Consider the following 15,724-nt stretch of genomic DNA (forward strand, 5'->3'; position numbering starts at 1 on the left):
CAGGTCTGGTTATATTCCATAGTGTGAGATAGACTGGAAGAAAGGAAAGATCTTTAGGCAGAATCCTGGCTAGAGTGGCCCTGGATGCAGGGCTGTAAAAACCCAGTCTGAAAGACAAGGAGAGGAAACTTCTGGAAGAAGCCAGCCACTATCCAAATGGTTTTAAATTGGCAAATGTGTATAGTTATGGTATACATTGATGGCTACACCAAGCCAATCAGCATATTAAATCCTCAGGTTTTTTGCAGTGAGAGCCTTTTAATATTTACTCTCAGCAATTTTCAACCACACAACTATTATCACCATGATGAACATAAATTCAAATAAGTTAAAAAACAACAAGAGTCCAGTTAGTCATACCAGGTGTGTGCTAGTGATCAAGAGCCACATGTGGATAGGGACTGCTGTATCCGGTAGTATAGATTTAAGAGATTTCTATCATGGCAGGAAGTTCTGCTGGTCAGTGCAGCAGGAGGCAGGGGACACTGCATGGGGCTGGGGCCACACAGGAGAGTGCAGTAATTTGCCTGCAGCAGAGTTAACTCTGCTTGTTAGAGCCACTGTCAGGATTCAGACCTTGTTGATGTGGCCAGAATCTTTGCCCTGTTTTTGAAATAATAATGTTAAGACACAACTCCTACACCACTCTCCATAATAATAGGAGTTTAATCTGAGCACGAAATAATTCGTGTTTGAGGGGAGTGAGGGAAAATGAGATTTACACAAAGGAAGAGGGAAAGAAAGTCGCTGTCGTTGAAAATGGAGGTCAGATGTGGGGCAGCACAGTTACTGGTGGGGAAGACTTTTCTAGTAGATAACCAGAAATTATGCAACGTGAGTCCCGCTTTAGCTCAAACTGAATTGGACATTCAAGCATGATAAAATATTTGGTATGGCAGCCTTTCATATGCAACTCAAGGGAAAGGCTGAGTCAGAACCAAGAGTCAAATGGCAGGGGTAGGGACAGGTATGACAATTCAAACCCATGCCAATGGAGCACCATCGCCGGTGTGGCCTTGCCTTAGGTCACAAGGCATGCTAACAGACCTTTCCACTTGCCATACAAACCATTAGCCCAGGAGACAGCTGAGAGGGGAGGTTGAGGGTGCCTAAAGCAGACAAGACAGAAAGGATATCATAGTCAGTGACTTGGGGACAGCATTTCTGGGCTGGGTCACAAGAGAGGGCCAGAACTAGCACATGCGGTAAGGCGTGGGAGAGATGGTTACAAGTGACCGAAGGCCTGGACACAGACCTGTGCTGGCAAATCTTAAAGGCTGACAGACAGGCTCTGCTGGGTCTCTCTGTGCCATGCTTGCAGTGGGGAGGCTGGAAGAGCACATCTCCTTACCTGTCTTGTCTCACTGGGGCAAAGAAGAGGAAGGAAGGCATGCCTCCTTTGTGCAGGAGACCATCATACTCAGCAGGAGGTCATCACACACAGCAGGAGGTCATCACGCACAGCAGGAGGTCATCACACACAGCAGGAGGTCATCACGCACAGCAGGAGGTCATCACACACAGCAGGAGGTCATCACGCACAGCAGGAGGTCATCACGCACAGCAGGAGGTCATCACACATAGCAGAAGGCCATCACACACAGTAGGAGGTCATCACACAGTAGGAGGTCATCTCACACACAGTAGGAGGTCATCACAAAGTAGGAGGTCATCACACAGCAGGAGATTATCACACAGTAGGAGGTCATCACACACAGCCCCTTCCCTTGCAGGGAGAAGCTCACTCACCTGAGTTCCCTCAGCTTCTTTGCCATGGGCCAGGGCTTGTTCCTCACGGTGGTGATGAGCTTCTTTTTTTCTTCTACCTGTTCCAGGATCTGAGCCAGCTCCTCCTCAGACAGGGAGTCTCCAGTAGAGACACTGGAGCCCAAGGAAGTGGATCTAGAGGCAGAGCCATGGCGGATGCAGATGAGAGTTAGAAGGTTGTAGACGGGTGGAATTCACAGGAGAGATAGGCAGGATCCTTGACACTCACAGGGTAGGTGGAGCCAGTCCTCGCCAGAAACTGGCAGTGGCTCCCACTGCCAGCCAGAGGAGACCAAGACTGTGTCCTGTAGCCTAAGTATGACTGGCTTGCCTTCCCACACCTGATTTCTCTGAGTTCTCCATCCACACACTCTCTAGCACAGTGGTGTCCAATAGAAATAAAAGGCGAGACACTTTTAACTTAAAATTTTTTCTTTGTTCATTCATTCATTCACTCCTTGCATTCATTCATTTGTTCCTTCCTTGTAAGATTTCAGGGCTGAAAAAATGGCTTACTTGGTGAAGCACTTGCCATGCAAGCCTGGTGACTTGAGTTTGATCTCTGGAACCCATATAAAGGCAAAAAAGAGAGAATCAAGTCCACGGAGTTGTCCTATAACCTTCAAATGTGCACAGGGCATTCACCCCCATACACATACACTGTGCTGGATAGTTTTATGTCAACTTGGCACAAGCTAGTGTCATCTGAGAGGAACCTCAATTAAGAAAATGTCTCCTGAAGATGGGGCTGTGGGCAAGTCTGAAAGGCATTTTCTTAATTAGTGATGGGGAGGGCCCAGCCCATTGTGGGTGGTGCCCTCCCTGTTGTGGTGGTTTTAGTAAAAATGCCCCCCCCCACCCCCTCCCCTAGGCCCATAGGGAAAGGCACTATTAAGAGGTGTGGCCTTGTTGGAGTAGGTGTGGCTTTGGTGGAAGAAGTGTGTCATTGTCCTGCCAGGCTTAGATGCTCAACATAGTTCTCTCCCTGCTGCTGGCCGATGAAGATAAAGAACTTTCAGCTCCTTGTCCAGCACCATGGCTACCTGCACACTGCCATGTTTCTCATCATGACGATAATGGACTAAAGCTCTGAAACTGTAAGCGAGCTCCAAATTAAGTGCTTTCCTTTGTAAGAGTTCTTGTGGTCATACTGTCTCTTCACAGCAATAGAAACCCAAACTAAGTGTACCTGGGCTGCTGGTCCTGGGTTCTGTAAGGAAGCAGGCTGAGCAAAGCATGAGGAAGAGGCCAGCAAGCAGTGCCCTCCATGGCTCCTGGCTGCCTCCCTGCAGGGATGAGCACTGGTACGGAAGTGTAAGCCAATGGACCCTTTCCTAACCAACTTGCTTTTCAGTTATGGAGCTTAGTGGCAGTAATGGAAACCCTAAGACACTAATATATATATATTTTTAATCTCAAAACTTTATTTTAAATGCTTTCATTACAAATGTAAAGTCTGAGGAAGCCCTTCACTGTCCCCCGATCATTCATAAATATGAATAGCATAACACATTTTTCATTTTTAAAAAGCCCCTGTTGAAAATGGTAAAGTGTGGCCACAGGTATTGCTCTCACTTTAAGAGGCAGTTAAGCCCTCAAGTGGTGAGGGTGCTGAGGCTACACTATTGCACCATTCAGAATTTAAAGCTTAATGCCACACTGAACAGGAAGAAATGTGATTTTTACGGTCTAACAAGGGTAAATTGTTCTCTAGTAATGCTCCTCCTTGGATTCCCAGTTATTCAAAAATCATAGTAATCATTTCTCCCTCACCGATTCCTAAAAATTCACCCATTTTCTTCTGTCCTTTTTATCATAGTGTTATAATATCAATAAAAGCCCATAAACAACAACAACTTCTAGTTAAGACAATAGACCTCTGACCTAGGTAGAGACCTAACATTTCGGTCGGTCGGGCAGGACTAAGCCCTAGCCTAGGGACCACCCTTAGGAAGGTGGGCTCACCTTAAGCCATGCTAAAGAGATGGCAGAAAAATTAGTCCTTCAATATGACAAGGCCCTCCCCTTTCCTCCCAGTCCAGGCCCCCAGTATCGTAGCTTACCAGGCTACAGTCATGTAGTTTATAATCTGCTTACTTCTTTGAGTTATCCAGAAAAGCATACCTTCTTTCCTTTTTCCTCTTTTCTGAGCATGCTTTTCTTAGCACTTTGGGATTACCCATTCTGAGTTTTCTTATGCTTTCTCTAAAGTCACTTCTCTTCAATGTTTATATCATTAATAGAATACTTTGATTCCAAAGCCAGTTTAGGCCAGTTTCAAAACTATATCTGTCTGTCCAAGTTAAATTCACTATGTCAACTCAGTTGCATTAATGTCAAGTTTAAATTATGCTACATTACATGAAGTTGGAAACTCATTTCCTCTTCCCTGGCCACATTTCCAGTGCCTAATGGTTACTGTGTTGGCTACCACAACTATAGAGAACTTCTGTAGCGAACCCCCATGCTAGGCCCCTCCCCATGCCCTTGTAATACTATCTGCTCAGCTGCTACAGGATCCAAATGATTGTGTGTGTTCAGTGCAGCCTCAGTGATAAAGAGACACAGTAGCTGACAGGGTAGGTGAAAAGAGAGGTTATGTGTGGTGGTTTGAATGCTCAGTCCCCAATTAGGGGAACTGTTTGAGAAGGATTAGGTGGTGTGGCCTTGTTGGAGGATGTGTGTCACTGTGGGTGGGCTTTGAGGTTTCAAAAGTCTAAACCAGGACTGGAGAGACGGCTCAGTGGATAAGAGCACTGACTGCCCTTCCAGAGGTCCTGAGTTCAATTCCCAGAAACCACATGGTGGCTCACAACCATCTGTAATGAGATCTGATGCCCTCTACTGGTCCTGTCTGAGTACAGCTACAGTGTACTCATACACATAAAATGAATAAATCTTTAAAAAACAAAGTGTTCAAAAGCCCAAGCCAGGTCTGTTGCCCCTCTCTCTGTCTGCTGTCTATGGATCAGGATACAAAGTTCTCATCTATGGCCCTAGAGCAACGCCTGTCTGTTTCCTGCTATGGTGATCATGAACTAACCCTCTGAGGCTATAAGCAAGCTTCCAGTTAAATGTGTTCTTTGATAAGAGTTGCCTTGGTCCTGGTGTCTGTTCACAGCAGTAGACTGCTAAGACATGATGTCTGGATAACCTTAACAATGCTCATAAAGAGAGTAATCAGAACTCCTGCTAATTCAGGCTTTAGAGACCAGTTTACAGAAAGCTCTGTGAGTTTTAGCTTCTTAACTCTTGGAAATAAAGAAATCGTAGCATACCAATGGATCTGGCAAACCTAGCCTTGGGCACTTTAGTCATATCTCACACATTCCCAGTGATAACTGTCTTTGAGTCTTTGTAGGATGCTTTCCCTCATTGGAGAGAGTTGTCTTTGTTTCTTTAAATTCCGTTTTTTTCTCCAGACACTCACTGAAATGCTCACCTTGTCGGTAGAGGAAACATGATACCTCAGGGCCCCAGCAGTACAACACTATCAAATCTTGTCTCGTGTGCACATTGCTTCTGCCTTGTCTTAATTGAGTCTCGTCTTTCCTGCTAGACAATCAGCATCTGGGGAACCAGGGCTGAGTCTTTGTATCCTTCTAACCCTGTCATGTCAGTCAACCAAAATTGGCACCACTGAGTCCTTGTCTCTAGCTCCTTATATGGGCATATTATATATGCCATTTAGAGTACCCATAAGATACACAAGGGCAATCAATGCGTTCAAACTAGCTGGAGGTGTAGCTTAATGGTAAGGCATGTACTAAGAATACAGAAGGTCCTGGGTTCAATCCTGGGCACAGCAACCAACCAACCAAAAGAAAAAGCCAGGCAGGGTAGCATTTGGCTATACTCGAAATGTGTGAGAGCTGAGGCCTGTTAATATTGTATAGTAGTACAACTCTGAACACAAATAAATGTGTGACAGTGTGTGGTGTGTGCATCTGAGTACAATGCCTCATGAGGCCAGAAAAGGGCACTGGATCCCTGGAGCTGGAGTTAGAAGCATTTGTGAACTGCTCATCATGGGGAACTTGGGTCCTCTGGAAGAACAAGCAGTATGTGCTCTTAACCACTAAGCCATCTCTCCAGCCTGGAATGAAACACCAGGTCTCTTTGGTTATAAGATTGTTAGAATCATGCACCCCAGGAATTAGAATTTCCAAGGAATCCCATGCCGAGAGAAGAAAGCCGAACCCTGGGGCCAGCCAGGGGAGAAGCAGGAAGAGAGTCTAACAGCCTGTCAGACCATCTTGCAGGAGAGATTGGACCTGAACCGATGATGGGTCATACCTTGTCTAGGACCACCTCATTATCCATACCTCTTGCCCTTTATTTAAACCTAAACCTAATGTCGGGGCCTCCAGATAGACTTGGAGTGTGGCTACTGGATGTCTTCCAAAGTCACACCTAACAAATCTCCTTTCTCTTTCTCTTATTGAATATGCCAGAGTCCAGGCTCTGGCCCTAACTAACTCTGTTAACGGTATGAACAGAGAACACATTCGGGAACCCAGACGGAAGAGCAAGTGTTTGCCATCATCCTCATTCTCACACCTGCTTCCAAAGCCTCCCTTGTCCATCATCATAAGGGATTCCTCAAATGCCCCAGAAGAGAGTAAATCATAGACGATCTCTAATGAGTGCCAGAGAAGCCATCAAAATCGTTAGCCACCAAATGGAAGGAAACCTGATCCGTTAATTTCATAAGTTTCCTGTCTACTATTCTATACACAACTGCTGCCTACATATGAGTGGAGCAAAGGGCTCCAAATGAATTATCCAAACAACCCACAGCCTCAGAGCTGGCAAACCTCTTGGAGTTCTAGACTGTCATATTTCTAGGAAAGAGAAGGATGCATGCACACAGAGGAAAGAGGGTGCATGGTCCCTGTGTGACTTCCAAATGGCTTCATTATTTTTATTCACTATTCATTATATTTAGTTGGTCTCTTCTGGAGTGATAGTGAGTTATCAGCTGGAAGTCAGGAGTCTTGAGATCCTATCTCCACTCTGTGCTTGGACCACCTTCCACACCCAGAGCCTCCCTGGCAATAGGAACTGTTACGAAAACCCAGCATATTGGGGCCGTTCTGCCTGTGATGGTCTGGGAAAGTAGGAGCAAGAGCAGTAACTACTTCTCTCCCAAAGTGCAAACCAACCCTGGCAGAGATAGGAAGAGGCAGGAAGAGGGTAGCAAAGCAGAGGGAGACCCAATCAGAGCTATAGCACACCTGGGCTTTCTCAGCTGCTTGCCCTCCTCCTTCCTCAGAGCCTCCCTCTCCTTTGGAGACGCTCTCTGCTCCTTAAGTGAAGTTCTCCGGTCCTTCTTCCTCCCCTGGGAAGGCCTCTCCACCTTGCGTGGTTTCTGTCCCCGCAACCCCTTGTGATAGCTTCCATGTTCCATCTGTTTCTTCCGGGAAGACCCTGGTCTTGGGCTACCCTTAGCAGGATCCTTCTGGCTAGATTGGGCTCGGTGCCTGTCTTGGGGACATGCAGCTCTGGAGGTTTGTTTCCTTGTGGGTCTTCTTGCTGACTTGTCACCTGCAAGAGCAGAATAAGGACAGTAGTGGCTCCACAAGACTCAGCCCAAGAAAGCATCACTCCCTTGTGGGGGTTGGGCAACAAAAAGCTAACATGCTTCCCAGAGCCTGCTAGCTCTGTTGAGCTCAGAACACAATGCCCTCAAATACAGCACCTTGGCATACTGAGTGTTTCATGTTGAAGAAAATTGAGAAACCACAGATTCTTACTCTCTGACCTTTCTTCATATCCTGGGAGACCTATCCTGATATAGGGGTGTCCAGTTCTACAATATTAGAAAGAGAGACGCCAAGAAGAAGCTGGACAGACAGATTTTCTCATGTTTGGACAACATTAGCTTATGCGCTACTGTTCTCCCATGTAATTGTTCATAAAAGTGCAACTCTCCCTAGAGTCTTAGGTCATTTCTGAAGCTCTTATGAGCATCCCTCTTCTGTGACAGTCTTTTTCATTTTGTACATCTTGCCACATGGATTAAATAAGTCCCAGATGCTGTATAAAGTTTAAGAGAATTGCTTCTAAGCAGGCCTTTGTCCTTTGATCTCAAGAAACTATGGAAGCGAGAGAGAGAGAGAGAGAGAGAGAGAGAGAGAGAGAGAGAGAGAGAGAGAGAGAGAGAGAGAGAGAGAGAGAGCTTGAAAAGCCCAGCACGAGGCAAGCAGGGGGTGGGAAAGGGCCCAATCTTTAGTTCCCATAATGGGCTGGGCCCTGGGCCCTCCACCACCAGTCACTAGTGAAGAACACGGTGTACAGCTGTGTCTTATGGAGGCAGTTAATCAGTTGAGGTTCCCTCCTTTCAGACAACTCTAGCTTGTGTCGGCTGACATAAAACCAGCCAGGACAGCCAGCAAAATGTTCTGGGCATGTTTCAAAATGTTCTTCTCCCTGATAGAATCACCAGCCTTCACTGTGTGATGAAATGCTCTTGGTGGGAAAGCACATGAAAGCATCGAGGTAAAGGGAAATGAGGCACGTGGCAAGGACAGAGTCCACTCTTCCTCTTGGATCAAGCTTTCTATTATGTGTTGGTTGAAGTCTAGAAACTGCAACACAACTGATAAATTTAAAATTATCCACAGAGATAATGATCAGTTTCCAAAAGACTTCTCAAAGATTTTGAAATATAAGTAAAATGTGTGTTATTTAGGGTCAGAATGTCTGTAACTTTAAGTTTAAACATATTACACCTCTCTCTCATCTTCAGACTCAAACAATATACAATATACAACTATCTTACAATTTCATTTACAGAAGGGGACTTATGTGAGGAAATGAAGACGCTAGCTTATGTTTTGTTCTTGTTGGTCTTCTTGCTGCTGTGATAAATACTGTGATCAAAAGCAACTTGTAGAAGAAAAGATTCATTTGGTTTCCACTTCCAGGTCACAGTCCATCACTTAGAGAGGTCAGGGGAGCCTCTCAAGGCAGGAATTGAAGCAGAAGCCGTGGAGGAATGCTTACTGGTTTGCTCTCTGCCAGGCTCCTAACAGACTTTTAAAATATAGCCTAAGAACATCTATCTGAGGGATAGCTCCCTACAGGGAGCTGAACTTCTATGTTGATCAATAATCAAGACAGTTCAGTCCCCGCCCCCGCCCCAGACATTGCCACAGGCCAATTTGATTGGAGAAATCCTTCAATTTAGGTTCCCACCATCCAGGTAATTTTAGATTCTGTAGATTCTAACTCAGTGGTTATCAATCTTCCTAATGCTGTGACCTGACCACTATACCCAGGAAAACTCTTAATCACAGTATAAGGAAAAAGAAAAATGTGCCATGATAATATCAAATTTAAGCAATTTCTACCAATCTAGCTCTACAGAAGGCATTAGAAGAAAAGCTTCAATCTGAAGAGATTAACTACATCCAATGACACAAGGAATAATTAAGAGTAGTAAATTTAAGAGAGGGGAAATGCCCACACCTCAAGAACAAAATAGCGGGAAACAATAGATACAGCTCATTAATAACTTTCAGCATTAATGGTTTCCATTCCCCAACAAAATGACACAGACTAACAGATTGGATTAGAAAGCAGAATCCACCTTTCTGCTGCATCCAAGTAATTCATCTCCCTATCAGGAAGAAAAATAAACTGACGACACTGCAGGTAAATGGATGAAGCTAAAAAAAAAAAATCATCCTGAAGGAGGTAACCTAGACCCCAAAAGACAAATACTGTATTTTTCTCTTATGTGTGGATGTTAACATTTACGCTTTCAGCACATGTGCTACAGTCTGAATAACCACAGCGGTTAGGACCAGCGATGAGGAGGGGATCTCTCAAGGAAGGGGAAATAGAGTAGAGTGTTATGGAGAGAGAAAGAGAAAACTAGGAGGATTAAATAGGGAGAGGAATGGGAAAGGAGGGAATATGGGGAGGGACGATTAAACTGAAGGCCTTTAAGCAAACCACATGGAAACCTACTACTGAAGATGCTTCCTAAAGGGTCTGCACTATGGAAGGAATATAAGTTGAATTACCAAATAATAGGGAGATGATGCCACAGCTAGATTTCTCATGCCACCAAGGAAAACCTCTAATGTCAGTCAAGAATGGGCTGCATCTTGTTGGGTCACTGGCCAAAGGGAACACCCCAAACACTACAGGCTACTGGCTGCTTTCCACAACCTGGTGGTAAGGCCCTGTTGCTGAAGACGCTCACTCATGTCCAACACGGAGAAGTAGAGTTGCTGCCAAACTGGAAACTTCAGCCCTACTAAATAGAGTTGATAGTACTGTAAAGTGCTCTGCACTGCCAGAGGTGAAAGGCAGTCATCAGTATCTCCTAGCTACAAACCCTACAGCAGCAGCCTTCCTGCAAGATGGGTCGGTGCAATAGAGGCACAAATGTCATAGGAGTAACTGGCCACTTTTAAACAATGGATTTAAGGACTACTCCATGAGACAGCACACATACCTGACACTACTAAAGTGGCCATTAACCTGAGGCTAGATAGGTCATGGGCCTGGGGGGAAAACCAAATGCTATTATTTTGCCAAAGGAACATAGCAATGAATGATTTCTAGTGGCATATTGCTACACCCATAGATTAGTTCCAACTTAACCCACACCAGAGAAGCTTCTTGCAGTAAACGGAAGTCAACTCAGAGACCAACAACTGGACACGGCAGAGAGTGAGAGATTTTGGAGTACTCAGTTCTAAATGGGATGTCTCCATTAAACCCTTCTTCTCAAGGCTCAGGGGTCTACGAGGAAGAGGAGGAAGAAAGATTGTAAGAGGCAGAGTGGATGGACGATTCCAAGGAAACAGTGTCTTCTAGACACAACAGGACTGACACATTTGGTCACAGAGACCATTGCAGCATACACAAGATCTGCAAGGATTCAAGCCAGACTGGCTCCCAGCACTGAGAGGAAATGTAGATATGAGATCTTACTCCTAACTAAGACACTATTTGCGATTGATACTTGCTAGGAAAGGGAAAATCAGGTTTTTCCAATCAAGTTCAACGAATAGATAGATCTACTACACTCCAGGGCAGATCCTGTGTCCAAGAATAGTTGGCCAACACAAAATGATGAGCTGTGTGTGTGTGCGTGTGTATGTGTGTGTGTACTTGTTTTAATTTGCTTTGTGTTGGCATATATGGTCTTATTGGACTTTTACTTGTTAGTTTTGATATTATATTTTATTTTTAGTTTTTGAGAGAGAGATCTAGAAAGAGAGAAAGAACATCAAGTTGAGTGAGTAGGGTGGTGAGAGGAATCTGAGAGGAGTTGGGGGGGTAGAAAAACATGGTCAAAATATATTGTATGAAAAATTTCAAATTAAGAAAGATTAAAGGGGGCTGGAGAGATGGCTTAGCAGTTAAGAGCACTGACTGCTCTTCCAAAAGTCCTGAGTTCAATTCCCAGCAACCACATGGTGGCTCACAACCATCTGTAATGAGATCTGATGCCCTCTTCTGTTGTGTCTGAAGACAGCTACAGTGTACTCATATAAATAAAATAAAATCTTTTTAAAAAAAAAAGATTAAAGGAGATTATGCGATTGGCTTATAACACATAAATAAATGATTATACAAATTAAGTATTTCAAAATATTTCTAAGGAGCTGGGCATGATGACACATGGCTGTAATCTCATCACTTGGGATGCAGTTGCAATTCCAAGGAGACCAGGAAGTGGAGGTAGCAGGCAGGACTTTAGCATTTATTAGCACACTCTTCAGGGTTAGATATGTGTAATTGACACAAGAAATTGAAGTCATGGCAATTTGTAGCTTTTAGCTTCTCCTTGGTCTGGGTAGCTTCTTCACAGAAATGCTGTAGTCACCTTCCAGGGGGAGCTGTGGGAGATTAGAGGGTGTCTTGGGAGGGATGGAGGCCCTTGGGTATGGGTCCTAGCTGTACCACTTTCTAGGTGCTGCCTTGTCCCTAGGTTAATGAATGTTCATAGCTTACCAAGGCAAAGCTCAATGAGTCTCTAGTTCTGGGAGTGTCCCAGAGGTTGAAGCAGAGGCTAAGCAGCAAGCCATCTCTGCTCAGCGTGATGCCTATTCCCCAGTAAAACAGACTGCTTCCTAGAAAGGACTCATGCTTGTTATTGAGCAGGGGAAGAGTGAGAAGGAGATGGGGGTGGAGAAAGAGGAAGGAGAATGTGGGACGAGTAGCTGGAGTTTTAGGGCTAACATGGGCCTGGCACACTACCCAGGAGCACATCATTTCTTCACACTGCATCACCCTCTCCACCCTATCCTCCATGCATGAGAGCTGCTCTGATGGCTTTCTCTCTCTACCGTGCAACCAAGGTCAGGAAGAAAGCAAATTTCCCTCTGAAAGTCTCTTGGCAGCAGCCCCATCTTACTATGGCAGCCTGCAGACGGGAACTTGGTGCCAGTTACTTTACTCAAGACACTGTCAGTTCAACATTTCCCTGATCCCTTGGAATAGTCATAAGTTCAGAACTCTCCCATCTCCCCACCCTCACCCCCACCCCTACCCCCCCCCCCCCCACCATGCAACAGAAAGACAGCCACAGTGGGTGAGAATTGTTAAGGAGAGACAGCTGCCAACAGTGGCTTTCAGTATCGCACAGATAGGTGGCCAGCTCTAGCAAGTTCGCTAATGCATGGCTCTCTGCACAGGTGATTTTCAGTTCCTCTAGGAGCCCTGCAAGGAAGTAACAACCACCCTCGTCCCATCAGTGGGTCGTGTTGGAAGAGGCTAGCTACCCTGCTCAAGTTGCAGGATCTGAACTCAAATGCAGGGTCTTCCCATGCCTCTTGAGACTGCCTCCCCTATACCCACTGTGCCCAGAGGCCTGTTGAGTAGCACCCATGAGGATGAAGATGAAGACTCACCTTCCTCATCCAGGCTCTTTAACTGGGGGCTCATGGTTACCAGAGTTTCAAGGCCCTCACATTGGCTCATGTCTTCATATACTGCCCGGCCTGGGGTGACTTCCTGCTGTCATGGTCACTGGCCTCTTCCTGGAACCTGACGGCAATTAGGGGCCTCTGAGGTTGAAGGTAGAGGTAGGTTTTGTTGGGGAGAGAGATGGGGAGGAAGCAATGAGTTTGCAGCACGTCAATCTATCCAGACACTCCTCCGCTCGGGTTTCCCTGCCAAGGACAGTGTGGCCTCACATTTCAGACATCACTTATACATGAGGGCCCTAGAGGGGCAGGAACTGTGGGCTCATCTCCTGACAACGATACCACAGGCATGCCAGCCAGGGAAGGTGTGAGCTATGTCGCAGGGCTCTTTCCCAGTGTCTTGAGTCCCTGATTGGACTCAAAGGTATGTTATCTGGGCTTTGGTTTAAAATGAAGATTTTTAAAGACGGGCAATGGAATCTTCTTTTTTTCCCTCTCCCTCCCTCTCCATCATGCAGTGTCACACCAACGGCCATATGCTTGCTAGGCAAGCGCTCCTGGGTCTTGGAATCTACACTTTGGACCTGAGTCAACAAGGATGACTGTCCCTACTGAAGTCACCTGCTTCTTCATTCAGTAGCTTTCTCTAATGCTGCTTGCCTTTATGGGAGGTTTGTTTGGATGCTTTGAGAACCACTGTTATCATATAAAAGCAAGGCTGCAGGACCAGAATGGTACCAAGGTTCTTGTTGGTCTCAGTTGATACTGCAGTTTAGAGCGTTTCCCCCTAGAGGGATTCCAGGTCCTTTTATCCCTTAAAAGGGAATCGATCAGAGACACAGAGTTGCAGCAAAAGATCCACTTCCAAGGAGGAATCTGTCAGGGACAGGGAGGTTCCGAAGCTCAACAATCCTGCAGAGAAGTTTTTTTTTTCCCCTGTTACCTTAGGAGCATTAATCCAGCAGCAAGGAGAGACATAGGCCTATAAAAGCCCCACTTAATTAATTTCAATTTGATAGGTACATGATGTCTATTTACCAAAAGAACAGCAGTAGCTTCCCCACTAGGGCCTATAGCCTTTCCAACCATGGGGTTTGACCAGATTTACAGTATCAGAGAGGAATCCCTTCATAGGATTGGCTTCAAATCCAGTCAGAAAGTGGTTGCTTACCTCTGGAACAAACTTGGCCAATATATATATATATATTTGGTTTTTCGAGACAGGGTTTCTCTGTGTAGCCCTGGCTGTCCTGGAACTCACTTTGTAGATCAAGCTGGCCTTGAACTCAGAAATTCGCCTGCCTCTGCTTCCCGAGTGCTGGGATTAAAGGCGTGTGCCACCATGCCCAGCAAACTTGGCCACTCTTGCACTAGTCCGCATATCATGCCTGGGTAGTCAGTTGTATTGATGCGTCATGATGGCTAGCTAATGGGGAGGACGCTCCCAGGCCAGTTTCAGCTTTATTTCTTTATATTCTGTGACCAAGATGTGTGCTGTCTTCAGCAATACAGTCTTACTATCGCGTTCTCGTAGGCAACTGGTAGCAAAGGCAATTATTTTGAATCATTTTGAGGGCTCCCTGACCATCACCTTGTAGGAAGGTAGCCTACTCCTGGCACTGCCTGAGTCCTCCTTGTGATTGAGTTGTCCATTTTCCTGTTGTTTGTTTGTCTGATCTGCATATTACTTCTGTGGAGTGTATAGCTGGCAAAGACCCTCTCCCAGTCTCGAGGTTGACTTTTACATGACTGACAGTTCCTTTTGCTGTAAAAAAAGTGTTTTGATTTTTATAAGGTCTCACTTATAGGTGGTTATTCTTACTTCTCAAGGACTAAAGTTTTGTTTGGAAGTCCTCACCTATGCCTATATCTTCCCACTTGTTGTTTCAGGTCTTGTGTTAAGGTCCTTGGCATTCGTGCTAAGATCAAGAAGAGAATCGTGCCAACTCTCTACATGTCTATTCACTATAGTGCTTAGTCAGGAATAAGATAAGAGGTGAAAATAAAAGGGATACAAATAAAAAAAGAAGTCAAAGTATTCCTATTTCCATATATGATTTTATATATACGTGTGTGTGTGTGTGTGTGTGTGTGTGTGTAATACATGTAGGTGAGGATCCACATCCCCACAGAAAACTTGTAGATCAGCAAAATGGCAGGATGAAAAAAATTGGTAGTCATCCTATATGCCAGAAAACATATTAAAGGATAATATCAGAAAACACAAAATTGCCTTAAAACAAAATAAAATGCTTTGGGCTAAACCTAAAAAGCAAGGGAGCAAGAGACCTTTGCAATAAGAACCTTAAAACACTGAAGAAAGAACTATAAGAAGACACTGGAGAATGGAAAGATCTCCCATGCTTATCAATGGGAGGAATTAATTTTGTGAACAAAATTATCCTGCCAGAAGCAACCTACAGATTTAATGCAATCCCCAACAAATCTCTCTCTCTCTCTCTCTCTCTCTCTCTCTCTCTCTCTCTCTCTCTCTCTCTGTGTGTGTGTGTGTGTAGACACATGCACACATATGAAAGCCATGGCATGCTCGTGGAGGGCAGAGGGCAGTTTATAGGAGTCTCTTCTACCATGTGGGTTCTAGGGCTCAAACGCAGATCATCTGTCTTTACTGTAAGCGTGTGTTTTAGTTGGGGTTCTCTTGCTGTGATAAAACACCAAGACAAAAAGCAGCTTGGTGAGGAGAGGCTTATTTGGTTTACCTACCCCTGGTCACAGTCCACTGAGGGAAACTGAGGGAAGCAGGAACTCAAGGCAGAAACCTGGAGGCAGGAAATGAAGACGAGGGAGTAGAGGACTACCACGTACTAGCTTGCTCAACCATCTTTCTTATGCCACCCAGGGCCACCTACCCAGGGGTGGCACCACGCTCAGTGAGTTGCACCCACACACATCGACTGTGAACCAAGAAAATGCTCTGCAGACTTGCCCACAGGCAATCTGATGGGGGAGGGGGTTGTTTTGTTTTGCTTTTCTCTTCAATTGCGATTCCTGTTTCCAGAGAACTCAAGCTTCTGTGACATGTTGTCATGGAACCAACCAGGACA

The 15,724-nt window shown here is 45.2% G+C and overlaps 1 protein-coding gene across 1 annotated transcript in view; it reads right to left on the reverse strand.

The window, feature by feature from the left end:
• Positions 1 to 12,678, reverse strand: part of Tmc2 (transmembrane channel like 2) — a 66,828-nt gene extending 54,150 nt beyond the window's left edge. Inside the window, exons 1-3 of the mRNA XM_021155673.2 lie at positions 12,645 to 12,678; positions 7,005 to 7,314; positions 1,750 to 1,902 (exon numbers count right to left, since the gene is read on the reverse strand). Coding sequence (XP_021011332.2) covers positions 1,750 to 1,902; positions 7,005 to 7,314; positions 12,645 to 12,678 — 497 coding nt within the window. The remainder of the gene's footprint in view (positions 1 to 1,749; positions 1,903 to 7,004; positions 7,315 to 12,644) is intronic.
• Between the last annotated feature and the right edge of the window lie 3,046 nt (positions 12,679 to 15,724).

The sequence above is a fragment of the Mus caroli genome, unplaced genomic scaffold (genome assembly GCF_978045245.1).
Source record: "Mus caroli unplaced genomic scaffold, Mus_caroli_1 scaffold_2, whole genome shotgun sequence".
NCBI lineage: Eukaryota > Metazoa > Chordata > Mammalia > Rodentia > Muridae > Mus > Mus caroli.